At 34.0% G+C, this 14452-nt stretch overlaps 1 protein-coding gene across 1 annotated transcript in view; it reads right to left on the bottom strand.

The window, feature by feature from the left end:
* The window catches only part of Nhe1 (Na[+]/H[+] hydrogen exchanger 1), a 31644-nt gene continuing 17192 nt past the window's right edge, over positions 1–14452 (bottom strand). The window contains exon 2 of the mRNA XM_072540080.1: positions 1–265. Coding sequence (XP_072396181.1) covers positions 131–265 — 135 coding nt within the window. The 3' untranslated portion in view covers positions 1–130. The remainder of the gene's footprint in view (positions 266–14452) is intronic.

The raw sequence follows: 14452 nt of genomic DNA, 5'->3' as shown, positions 1-14452 counted from the left end.
TCTTTTAGATAATTTATTCAGCAAAAATTGATAAGTACAATATGTTTATCTGACTAGCGACATATTTTGCCTTTCAATACTGTTTCTTATATGGATATAACGGTAAACTATTGTTAAATATATTCGATAGTCAACGAACGATGCTCGATATACTAGATCTTCCCGTATTAGCGCTGTCCTCGTCAGACTGATCGGGTGATATACGGATGGCCTGATACCACTGATTGGTCAAATCGGTCATCTGGCTCTTGCAATCTTTTAATTCCTAGAAAAATAAAAAACGATTAGTATTAATCATATAATACGTACAGATGTGAAAAAGATACACATAAATAAGGGATCACAAACAAAACGTCACTAAATTTGGTTGAATTATACGTAAAATATGTTAGAAGCTTCCATTTATCCCCTGGAATATATATGCGTCCGGACGTCAGCATCTACATTATCAGAATAGATATAGAAAAAGTTTTGTAGAAAAATTCTTCTTGTGTAGATTTCCTCTTTGTTTGTCGAAGGTTGTTCATCATTACGGCAAATGGATCTCTGTCTTGTGTGATTTTTAGCAGTGGGTGATAGGTATCCTATCATGTCCAGTCTTTTATATTTTTAGCCGGAGCACTTTGTTATCGGATCCCTTTTCCCGCAATGATGATACCTATAGCGTACTTCAGACATGCGATGCAGTGTACGAAGGATACGGCCATGCAAACCAAATGAAAATTTTCTTGACAACGTTGCCGCTCTTCACGGCAGCAACCATAGGAACAACATTCAATCAGAGAATGTCAACAATTCCGTCAAAAAATTAGATTTTTAGTATGTATTAGAAGAAATGGAATTTTAGTAATTACATGAATAGTAAAGAATTTCTTTTTAATGACTGCCATAATGAATAATGGGAATTAATAGGTCAATAATTACTTCCTAGAAATAGAAAACATATTTAATAACGTTTCCCATAATGATCTCATTAGTATTAAAATCTATAGAGTTGCAGTAGCTTTGAAAATTGCTATTATTTCTATAGTGTCGGTTATGTTATTTTTTATGAGTTTGGATAAATTTAGTAATAAAATTTTTTAATAAAATCCTTTATAAAAAGGTATATAAAAACCCAGTCGGGCTATGTTAAATAGACAAAACGTTTTCGGAATAAATATTCCATCATCAGTGTCAGGTTAATACATGAATGTAGCCACTAAATATGGGGGTAAAAACCCTTTAAAAATTACTAATTGAAATTTTTTTGTTGCTTTGTTGCTTGAAGAGTTGCTTTCATAAAGTCCTCGTAGACATACCGTCTCAGGACTTGCAACTTAATGTAGAGTCATATGTCGCCATGTTACCAATCCAACGGTAACTTTACCATTTAATTTTATACAAGAAATAATGTAAACTAAATTTCAATTAGTAATTTTTAAAGGGTTTTTACCCCCATATTTAGTGGCTACATTCATGTATTAACCTGACACTGATGATGGAATATTTATTCCGAAAACGTTTTGTCTATTTAACATAGCCCGACTGGGTTTTTATATACCTTTTTATAAAGGATTTTATTAAAAAATTTTTAATATATGGTATACAGCCAACTACAGGAACTAGTTTCCTTGTGGATTTTAAATTTAGTAATGGCGCACGTAATTGTTCCACGGAAACGCGGACTACATTTCAGTGTTTCAGAAAAGCAGATAATCATTAATCTTACTAACTATCATTTGGGTCGCCGTGGTAATGATTCATTATCAAATATAATAATGCTTAATGTCCGAAATAAGTTGTGTTTCTGAAAGAAGTATTTACAAAGTGCTCGAGGAGTATACATCACCTGCTGGTTTCCAACAACCGAAGAAAAAGCTTGAAATCGGTAAAATTGTATGATCTCGTGAAAATAAATACGATGAGACAGAAAAGAGCGGTATCAACTCTGTTTTGGCTACAGTAACCGCTGCGGAACATTTGCTCAATTGTTTAAGAAGCACACTATATCGTTTGTTGTGCGATATCGAGTTTAAGTTTAAAAACGCTGCAAAAAAGGCTACAATATCGTCTATTTAGATGAGTCATGGGTAAACGTAGGCCACAGTGTATCAAAAGTATGGGTAGACGTCCATTAAATCGCATAGAGATGCACTTGTTCGTGTCCTGACTACAGGTTTTAAAGTCCCTGTAGCTCGTGGTGCTCGTTTTGTCCTCCTACATGCAGGATGTGAAAATGGGTTTGTTAATAGAGCAGAACTGACTTTTCTGGCAAAGAAAAACACCCAAGATTACCATGACGAAATGGATGGTCCACTCTTTGAAAATCGGTTCAAATATAACATAATTCCTAATTTGCCAGAAGAAAAACAGTTGTAGTGATGGATAATACTCCTTATTACAGCAGGAAATTGGAGAAAGTTCCTAACACTGCTTTCAATAAAGGAGAAATTACAACATGGCTTATATCGAAAGATATATTTTTTGAAGAGAATTATTTAAAAACAGAACTGATGGAAGTTGTCAACAGTTATAGGGCAAATTAAAATCGATATATAATTCAAGATATTACACAAAACAATTTGAAAATTCTTTGCTTCTAGAGTTGGTATGGAGCGAAGTAAAAAGATATATTGCCACACACAAAAAAAAACACTTAAGAAGAAGTTAGGAATTTAATTACGGAAGATTACTCACAAGTTACCCAAGAAAAATGGAAAAATTGTATAAAACACAACATGGTGGATGATGATATTCGACCAGTTATTATAAACATTTATTTCCCCATTATATTATAAAACAAATGCAACAAACAGCTTCCGTACAAATTTTTATATTCTTCTTCTTCTTGATGTGCCTATCCGTTACGAATGTTGGCGATCATCATGGCAATCTTTATCTTATCTGCAGCAGCGCGGAAAAGCTGCACAGATGTTGTATTGAACCAGATTCTGAGGTTCTTTAACCAATATGTTCTTCTTCTTCCTGGACCTCGTTTTCCAAATATTTTTCCTTGCAGGATGGCTTGAAGGAGAGCATATCTGGATTAATTTCGCATAATATGCCCGATTTTTATATTAGCTACGTATAAATAAAAAACATTTATAGTGCTGACGTTTTGGGCTATTTTATTATTAGTCAAGTTTCAAAACAATAATTCAATCTCGCAGGTTTAATAAATTTTTTTTTTGTATGGTTAGGATTTTTTACATCCTTAATTATTGTTTTTAAAATGACCTAACACAAAATACTCTGAAACACTATAAATGTTTTTTATTAACATATTTATTTGTTGACCGTTCACGAGTGAATTGAATGAAAAAATAATTATTCAGTACCGTCGGAAAATTATTAATTGTTGGATGACCGCAGAGAAAAAGAAAGAAGCGAGAAGAAAGAAGAAGAAAAGAAGCAAATGAAAGTATTAGGCAGGTAGTTCTACAGGATTATCGCTGTTATCTGCTGTGGAATTCAAAAGGAAAATTTATTTATGATAATTCACAGAATGGACGAAATATGGCAAACCCGCTTGCAATTTAAAACCACACTGAATCTAACGTTTGAAACGCAGTATAGAAGTTTACATCTCTTCTTGTTAAATGCGTCCTACGAAATGTACCATTAATACTTAATACTTAAAAGTTTTTCGCTATTTCTGATCATATTGTAACATTCTTTTCATTCTTTCTTCGTTCTGTCTATAAACTATTTGGCAATCTTCAAAATACCTACATTTTAAAGTTGTAACAGTAACAGCAGTGGTCAAAGTTAATCAAGCATTTCAAAAAATCTAGAAAGGTAAAGCAGTTGGACCAGGTTATATCACTGGAGAAGTATGGACAACTTTTGGAGAGAGAGGAATAAGTTTGGTTTTTTTTTCATAGAATGCAATTTTCATTATAGGATAGCCGATGAAAAAACAAGGGATAAAGAAACAAAGATTTCACGGAATTGATCTTGAGAAGAGTTCCTCGAGTGATTCTTTGGTGGGCGGTCAATAGGAAAGAAATCCTCGGTGAATATGTGAACATTGTGAGAGACATGTACGAGAGAGTAGCACCTATAGAAAATGTCACACCGAGAGTGCAGTACGGCTAATATAGGAATGCACAGTTGCCGGATTTCACGCCTTGTGCTTGGCGATACAAACAGGTTCAAGTGGTAGTCACAGAACCGTACCCAGATCTCTACGCCGGGCTCTGTTATTTATTATAAAATAATATATTGATAAAATAATTGCCTTCAAGTAGCCAAATAAGAGGCATGAATTTGAATAAAAAGACCTTAAGTTTTTAGCGAGAATTTTATTATAAAACTGTATACTTTATTAAACTAACAAATGTATTTTAAATTACATTTCTTGATAGCTATAAATATACCGGGTGGAACCTCCGGTAACTCGATTTCCGTGCACCCAGCCCAATATCCAAGAAAAACTTTTTCTTTTATAAATATGTGAAAAATTATCAGGAACGGGAATATCGAAAAAGCTTTGCACATTTTTTAATCCCGGCGATGTTATTAAAAAAACAAGTTGCGCACTTGAATCACTGCGAAATTTTAACACCTACTATGAAATTTTTTTTTGTGGAAATCTGAAGTGCAGTTTTTGTCCTTGTTAAAACATAATGCAGTCTCGCATTTTTTACACACAACATAAGTTTACCTAGTTCCTTGGCATAGCAACCTGGTAGTTTTCAGCGAAACCTTGTGATATTCCATATGGGATAATGGTGTTCCTTGCCCACACTTGACCAGATGAGCAGGTATAAGGTTTATAGTGTAAGTTATTTAATATTATATTATATTTATACTTTATTAAACTAACAAATATATTTTAAATTACATTTCTTGGTAGCTATAAATATACAGGGTGGAACCTCCGGGAACTCGATTTCCGTGCACCCAGCCCAATATCCGAAAAGCCCATACTCTGATTGGACTGGTAAATGCATTTTATTGGTTATACAGTGTAAAATAATCGAGGTTACTCACAGATATTCAATTAATTATACTAAAGTCGTCCTCTACATCCGAGATGTCGGATTCGCTTTCGCTACTCTCCCCTGTGTTCGCGTGTATTATCAATTGGTCTACGTCATCTTGCAGGTTGTCCGCTATCCACATCTCAGTTTCCGTTTTCTCAACAACATGAGTGACATAATTGCGCCAATTTTGCTCTGTGACGCGTGCGAAACCGTCGTCGATCAACTGGCGTACCTCGTCGTTTTTAAAAGTGGTATTATGGGTACCTACATATCGCTTAACTTGGTTCCACACCATTTCTATAGGATTCAATTCGCAGTGATATGGAGGAAGCCTTAAAATATAAACATTATGTTGTGAAGCATACTCATCAAGATGATACTTATCGTATTGATCTTTAAAAGCACGCGCTGCTTCTAATAGCTCGGATTTCAAATAAGGCTCCTCGAAAAAAATGTCTTTTTCCACTAGCCATTCCTTGATTGCAGCTTTATTCCAGGAATTGTTAGGGAATCTCTCTTTACGGGAGTGGTACGATGCATTGTCCATTACAATGACATTCCTGCGACCATTATTTGGTAAATTTGACATTAATGTCTCCTTAAACCACGACTCAAAATATGCGGCATCCATTTCATCGTGATAGTCGCCATCATTTTTCTTTGCCAGAAAAACCCGCTGTGTGCCAGGAAGGAAACCTCCTGAAAAACCTGCATGCAATAAAACATATCGTGGACCTCGTTTAGTAGGTGCTTTTATGCCAGTACTTAAACCTTTGAGAAAAGCATCACGACTGTTTTGTATCGTAGTATCGCACCATTCGTAATTTATAGATTGGCCAACATTAACCCACGATTCGTCCAAATATATGATATTGCAATGGTCTTTTCGCAAACGTCGTATAGTTCTCAAATAATTATGGCGCCAATGAATAATATCCTCTCGCTCCACCATGATGCTTCTTCAGCCACGTTTCTTATAAACAAATCCAATATCTTTCAGAAGTCTGTATAAAGTAGAAAGAGACAACGGCTGTATATTCTCATTACCTTGTATGAAGTTATGTATATGCTTTAAGAATGGCGGCAAATTTTTCGTGAAAAATTCACAATGAACAATTCTCCGTAGAATACTTCTTACACCCTCGTCATATGTGAATATTCTAGAATTTGATTGACACACTCGTTTTTTACGTTTTTTTTGGCGATTTCAACGTTCCACTCTGTTCTTTTTCTTTTTTGAAATTGTAAATGATTTTTTCCCTAACACCAGTCATCAACGAAGTACGTCTTACAGCAGCACTTACATTAAGTTGTTCCGTATTTTGTAAAAAACACAACACATTTAACACTACGAGTTTAGCGCAACCGTTAAATAATTCACCGGATTTAAACTTATGGGACTCCATGCTCTCTGTTGAAACTCGGACTAAATTTTGAAGTGTAGTTTCGTTTTCCAAAAGCACTTTCACCCCAAGAATGGGTAGGGGGTGAAATAGGGAAAGCTTGGAGTTTATCAAATACTAATTATGACAAACAAGTTTATGGCCATATTTAGGTGATTATGTTAATGATGGTAATTTGTACCAGAAGTTTTACAAAAGAAATGAAGACCTATTTATAGAAACAACATAACTGTATTTTTAATATTTTACATACAATAGAAAAAATCTAATTTGTATGAAAGAATTGTAAATTTGAATATTATATATAATATTTATAAATAATATCATTTCCAAGTTTCCAAATTCTTTCCTAGAAATTATGTAGGTTTTTTCTATTTTATGTAAAACATTAAAACTACAGTTATTGTATGTTGTTCTTGTAAAGAGGTGTTCAAATGTTACTCTTATGAATATGATTCAATTGTATATCTCATGGTGACGTTTTATATGCAAAATTCATAGTTTTCGTTGTCAATAACTCATCAATGCCTTTTTATTCTACTGTATACGTATACATGATATAAAATATTTTACTCGTACTGCCGGCAGATGCATTTTATCCAAGCCGGTCCTGTGAGACAATGAGCAATCAACAGCTGGAGAAAACCGACAACCCTGCGCGTTTATTCTCCATAAGAAAAGTATTGCCGTATCTTACCCGTACTGCACTCTCAGTGTGACATTTTCTATAGTAGCAAGGAGTAGCAACTGTTTGCGCAGGTGTAGGAGAGACTGATATGTTGCGTATGAGTATGGAAACTAGCCAATTTCCTCGTGTTTAAAGTATGCTGCTGATTTTTACCTTGGATGGGATATAGAACATTACAAGATATAGTGAAATTTGTGAGAAGATTTTTATGTATTGCTTCTTATTTATAAACATGCTAATCTGATTTAGATTGCGTGCGACAGGCATTATTTTTGTTTTATTTGCATTTATTTTTATTCCTTGTCTGTTGCCTTTCTTTGTTATAGCCTTCATTTCAAGCCTTCAATACTTTCAGCAATCATAACTGCATGACTCAAAATATTATTTCGTCTGTCCTTATCAAATGCATAATTTTTGTGTTGCATCTATAAGTAGTAGTTAAAAGTAAAGTACGACACTTGCCCTGTCGATTTATGATTCATGTATCATTTTCGATCGTATGGTATATTTGCCTTTAATGGCTTTATCTTTCGTCTTGATAGTAGTAGTTTGGATACATTCTGTACATAATTTTGCTATGAAAGTTTTCCCTGTATCTCTTTTGACAATGGAGATATCTAACTGTCTAGAAACTGATCATCATCTATAATCTATAGGTTAATCATCATTAGAAATCGCCGAACCTGCTTGAGTCTTTAGACAGATTAGCAAATAAAAGAGTTAAATAATAAAATGACGTCATTTTTTAATACGTATTGTTAATATTTAAGCATATATATTTAAACAAGGTTTAGTGTTTTCCATGCGATACCTAGATATTATTATGCACGTTAATGGGAACAGTAACAATGCTGGCGTTGTTTAAGTATGTTACTTGGGTATTTATTTAGATAATTATACAGATAACACTAAACTGTGTGTTTTTAGTTTGACATGTAAATACATTGTTTACAGTTGACTTTACTTGTATTTTATTTGTTTATTTTGTATAAAAATTGTCAATAAATATTTTGAATTATTAAATTACAACTCTATTTATTGATCAATAAGAAAACTTTTTCTTATTGTTTACGCTAAGGTTTAGTAATTTCTGTTGCCTGTTCGGGCATCGAGCTCCATTTACGATTTAATCCCTGTTCGAGACTGTGATCCTGGTATCTCAAATTTTTTGGTTATTATAGGCCTATACAGATAACGACATTGTTTTGTTGACCATAGGAATTAAGATTTATTGCCATCCCATCTCTAGAGTATATTTATTATAATGTTCTAAAACTAATTTTTTTTTTATTTTTTAGCCTTAATAGCAATAAAAATAAAAAAGTAAGTAAATATGTAATATGCTTTATTGTCACTGAAAATTGTACAAATTTTATGGACAAAACTTATAACAATAAGACAAGAAAGAAGAAAAAAAATCAGAATAAGAATCGTTTGTACTTTTAAATAAAAAATAACAATAAAATTCTTCCAAACTTAAACATAAAAAATACTAGGTACCTAATTAAGAACCTACAAACTTCGTAAAATGTACCTAACAAAAAATAAAAATTAGAAAAGTAGATTAATGAATTAAGGGCTCAAATATTCCACCTCCTTGTGCTAAACAGTAACCAAATCTGTCATACAGATTTATCCTCATATTTTGAAGTAGGGCTGGTGTAATGCTTGCAGAGAAATGAAGTATTTTTGCCCTTAATTCGACTAGGTTTGTGGCCCTTTCAAACTGATGCCTATAAATGTTTTCTTTGAGAAAACCCCAAAAAAGAAATCGTTAGGCGCTTAGTCACAGGATCTAGCGGGCCATTTAATTGTACCACGTGTACTTATCAGTCGATCAGGAAACGTTTGATTGAGGAAGTCAATAGTTGCTCTAGTGTTGTGAGCCGAACACCCATCCTGTTGGAAATAAACCTCCTGAAAATTAACGGGAAGGCGTCGAACTGCCGGAATGATCTCATTCTGTAAAAGTTGTAAATATTTGGACCCGTTTAGGTTTCCGTCGATAAAAAATGGACCGACAATATGGTCGCCTAACATCCCAGTCCAAACATTTAACTTTTGCGGATGCTGCGTTCGCACTGCAACACTGAGGTGCTTATTTTTCCGAGAATAATACCTTGCAACGGATGGATTGTTTTTTATGTAATGAAAATAAAGATTCGTCGGAAAATAAAATATATTTTAAAAGTGTACATTTTCATTCTGTTTATCTAACATAAATTTACAAAACTCCATCCGCCTAAAGTTATCTTCCGGAAACAGTTCTTGTGATGGTTGTATCTTAAAACAGTGATACCCATCTCGCTGGACAGTTCGAGCATTCACGTTAACTTTCCTAGCAATTTGTACACTATTGCAGGGTTCACTATCTTCCACAAAAGCACAAATATCAATATCCCTGTTTTGACGCTCCTCATCGACAGGTCTAACACGTGGTTCATTACCTTCATGATAATTTTTACAACTGTTTACACATCCTGAAGTTTGAAAATGTTTAATGGTATTTTTAACTGTTGTAACACTTGGTGGGGGTCTATTTTCGAAGGAAACAATAAATAAATCAATTACTTCGCGTATCGAATGACCCGGAAAGTATTATGTTACAAGTTGCACTTTTTCTTGGAAGGTATACAACGTAATAGGCATTTTATTAATTATTTGTTTATTCTTTCAGAACTTCGTTTGAAATTTTTAATGTCAATGTGACAATTACGAGAATTATACCTACTGTGAAATGAATATAGAGATGGAAACGTGTAACATGTCACAGCGATTGCCATTGTGTTCTATGGTCAATAAAACAATGTCGTGATATGTATAAAGAAAACCTATACGTTTTCTGTAGACATTTCGGCGTCTTTTTGAAGCGAATTTTCTATACTGGCGTTGCATCATATCATATATTTATTCTAAGAATACAATTTTTTGTTGAAAAATCTACAGTATATAAGTTTATTTCACTTTGACCTTAGATAAAAGCAAACGTTTTTAACAAAATTACTAAATATCATATCTTAAAATACATATTATATACTATTTACTGAATGACTGTATAGTTTTATTTTCTGTTAATTCACTTACATTTATCATTTGCTCATTAGTCATCATAGAAATGTTTTGAAGTTAATAATTAAGTATTTAATTTTCAATTCACTAATCAAATACCACTTAAAATTGTTGAATAGATGCGAATTTCGGCGAAAATTTGAACATAAATGCGATAAATGCGAAATATGGAGTTTTTGTTTATTTCCGCAAAATATCTGCAGGTGCTCAACTCACCCCTAAATAGGTAGGTAGTTACGCAGGTATGGAAAGATTTTTAGGAAAGTTTTCTATTGTAATTTTTGAAAGGATTGTTTATTGTTGTAACGTGTGTTGAAACAGGAGGATCTTTCATTGTTCATAATTAACCCTTAACTGGTATGGCAAGAAAAAAATACAAATAAGGTATGGCAGGGTCATATTTGACCTTTGGATTTTTTTATGTAAATAAACAAAAAATTAAGCAAATTATAATAAAAAAGTATTATATTTATGATTATATCACTGCATAAACCAAAAAATTCTATATCACTTACTGCTAGAAAGAAATATATGGGGTTGACTTAAAAAACCACTCCACGTAAAAAATCTCAAAAAATAACGAAAAAACACACGTGTATTTTCAAAAAGTAATAAATTCTTATTAAATAATGTTTAAATAAAGGATCAAAAACCAAATGAGAAATATTTAATTATATACAAAAAATTTAACAAACAAGTATGAACATGATGATAACTACTCAATATTACACCTACTACAAAAATTTGATGTAACACAATGGTTTTTGCATATATATTTTTCACACTTATTACATCTAAGTGATTATTTATTATCATTACGTGGGCAAATACAACATCTCCCACGTTTAGGAGCTCTTTGCCTTGCCTGGTTTTGGTCGTCTACCGGGATGTGGCCAACTCGACGAATAAGTTCTCTCAATTCTCTGGAAATATTTACCATAACAGCACGCCGAACTAAGTGATTGTGTATTAGCTGTTTACCTAAACCAATCAAGAATTTTTGCAGTGTCAACCCAGATTCTGGATTAGCAGCGTTATATAAAACATGTCCTTTGACACCAGCAACATCCATAATTCGAAACCAAATAGCGTGTGGCCATCTTCTAGTATGCCGTCCTACTTTGTAGTTGGCACAAGTTTGATCCAGTACATCCACCCCAACTTTGGTAATGTTGTAAAAGTCTATAATATCCGGTAGTTTCTTAGCTGTCTCCAATACTTTGTTGTTATGATGGAGACTGGACACTAGACAAACGGATCGGTTTTTTTTCGGTACGTAGGACACCAGTGTCACGTCTTTAGTAAATCCCAAAATAGATGAATAAACCGGACGTTGATTATTGGCAAATCTCTTTTATTTTTCCGCATAGTACCAACGTAAGTAAGTTTACAGCGGCGTAGCTCTTCAACAAGCTCTAGTGAAGAAAACCAGTTACATTGCGATTGGAATTTACTATTGGTGCAGCGAGCGAAAGAACATTTAGTGTTGGTATGGATAGCTTTTCTGGATTAGGTATTGCATCTTGTTTTCCAGTATAAACAAAGGCATTGATTAGATAATGAGTACGGGCGTCACACAGGCACATTATTTTGAGTCCGTATTTTTCAGGCTTACTCTTTGTATACATTCTAAATTCACATTTTCCACGGAAACCGACGAGCATTTCATCCACTGTTACGTATTCTCCACACGAATAATTAGTTTGACAGTTATTTACAAAATGGTAAAAAATTTCAGAAATTGCTGCCAGCTTGTCTCCATTTACAATACGCTGGTCTCTAGTTTGCGGTTCGTCAAATCTCAAAGATGTCAGTAAAAAACTAAACCTTTTTGCTGTCATTACGAAACGGAATATATCACGACCAGTACCATCAGTTGCAAAGAGAGAATTTATATCTTCATTGTTTGATTTGAACACGCCTGCCAAATACAGAAGACCAAAAAATGCTAACATTTCAATTTTGTCAACATGGTTTATTGTACTGCATCCTAAAGCGTTATCTCCATAATTTGTTTGCAAACTGGTTATTTTTTCGTTGGTTCTCTCAATAATCTGGTCAATTATTTTATCATCAACTAACAGTTGGAATGCTTCAGCAGGAGTCATAGGTTTGTTTATTCGTGCTGGTCCAGCAAGTCCTAGTACATGTGACACGATATTTGTTGCACGAGTTAGGCTCGACGCAGGAGCTTGCTTTGATCATTTTTTTCTATTTCTCCCGTAATAGTAACTTTGCTGTTCGTTATCACTACTGTCATCCTCACTACTCGATTCGGTACCTAAGATTTGATCATTATTATTCCCAGTGTCACTTTGATCACCAGCTTCAGAGTCAGTATCATGCTCACTAACAATTATCTCTGCATCAGATATGTCGAAATCGCTGTCACCAATCTGTTCAGCTATGTCTTCTAACTCCTGTTGTGTCAAGGGTCTCGTTCTGACACTTGAATTAGCCATAATTATTTAAAACTAAATCACTGACAATTGGCCTTTTTAAGGTATGGCTGGGTCAATTTTGACCCTATCGACGTCTAACACTCAACAAAGTACAAAGTCAACTGCAGCGACTACGTTCAAGTAATGTACTCAACGCCACAGACGAATAGCTGGACGGCGGCGTTGCCAGGTGTTCCTTTTTCTGGAATTTTAATAACCATTTTTTTTGGGGTCTAAAGTGACCCCGCCATACCAGTTAGGGGTTAAATAGATAAAGATAAGGAATTGATATTTTTCAATGTTGATTCTTTGAGAAATATAAATAAGCCGACTGTTCTTATCTGCATTTCGGGCTTTTGTATTGGTAAAAATCTAAGTAGGGATAAAAGTCGGCTAATTCTTATTTTCTAAGCATATATATTAGTCAACCTGGACAATCAGTGCTCATTCCGTCAATTTTTACTGAGTGAGAACATAGTCTATCAAAAAAGTTTTCATAGTAAAATAAAGTTACTTAAAGTATCCCCTAAAATGGGACGCCCTAAAACAATTTTGAGTGATCGAGTCAAAGAATTTGCAACAGATGGCCTATATGTGTGTGACACAAATATTTTGATGTGTACATAAGTATTGTATAATACTCGTTTGGAAGGTAATAAAAAGGACACACTGCAGAAACATGTGAAGTCGACTAACCACATTAACAAGAAAAATTCTATAGCATCTACTTCAGAAACTAAGCGACAAATGTCAATTGCTAGTGGCTTTGAAATACAGAAACGAGCAAAAGAAGAAAATGATACTTTTGTGGACGAAACAATTAGTATGTGTCTGAAAGCCAACATTCCACTTCAGAAATTGGATCATCCAGCTGTGCGTGAATATATTGCTTAATATGTGCCGGGATCGGGTGCTCTTCCATGTGCGGACACTTTAAGGAAAAAGGTAGTGCCAGGGTGTGGGCTGTCTGAAAAAGCCAATACAAAGGAACAACTGAAAGACAAGCCCATTGTAGTAGTAGCAGACGAAACTTTCTGCAGTTAACTTCCTTGATACTGCCAATACATCAACGTGTTCACAGACAATTATAGATACATTACCAGTGCTGGGCTCATAAAGTTAATCTTGTTGGTGATGTTTTTGTAGCAGAGTTCAAGGAGTTAACCATGTTTACAGCAAAAGTCAAGTCAGCCTTTTGTCTTTCAAGAAAAATGAACAACTCTTACTTGAATTATTTGAAAGAAAACGTGCCCAATCTGGCAAAACTTTATCCAGCACCAGTTGTAACTAGATGGAACTTTTGCTTCTCAGCAGTGTCGTATCTAAGTGAATATCTTAATCACATACTCAATTTTTTTGATGTGTGGGAGAATGAAAATTCCGGTATTAAATTTCTCAAAGACAATTACGCCGATGAAACTTTCAGACGTAAACTAGAAATTCAAATGACCTTCACCACCGAGTTCTGTCCAAAATTAATGAAATTAATAGACGATTGGGAAGGAGCCAGTTATCCATTCGCCCATCTTTTATGGAACAAATTAGAGAACTTAAAATCGCCACTTGAACACCATCCCCAAGGTTATTCTGATGTAAAAACATCTCGATTGCTTACTGAAAACGAAGAAATTGACGCTACACTGAAAGAAATGCTTATGAAAGCAAACGACAAAGCCTTTAATAAACTAACTCTCCATATGACTTTAAAAGACACAAACGAGACTTTCTTACACATTGGACAGTTATTTAACCCATGTATAGCTGCAAGTTTTACTGTGAACCCGAGTGTACTCTCAGAAAGCTTTTCTAAAATTCCTTTTTTTAGAACAATGACATATTGGAGTACATAGATGGATATACTCACTTTCATAGATTAATCCT

The sequence above is a fragment of the Diabrotica undecimpunctata genome, chromosome 8 (assembly GCF_040954645.1).
Source record: "Diabrotica undecimpunctata isolate CICGRU chromosome 8, icDiaUnde3, whole genome shotgun sequence".
Lineage (NCBI taxonomy): Eukaryota > Metazoa > Arthropoda > Insecta > Coleoptera > Chrysomelidae > Diabrotica > Diabrotica undecimpunctata.
The sequence above is the reverse complement of the archived record's forward strand: the minus strand, read 5'-3'. Positions and strand labels throughout refer to the sequence as shown.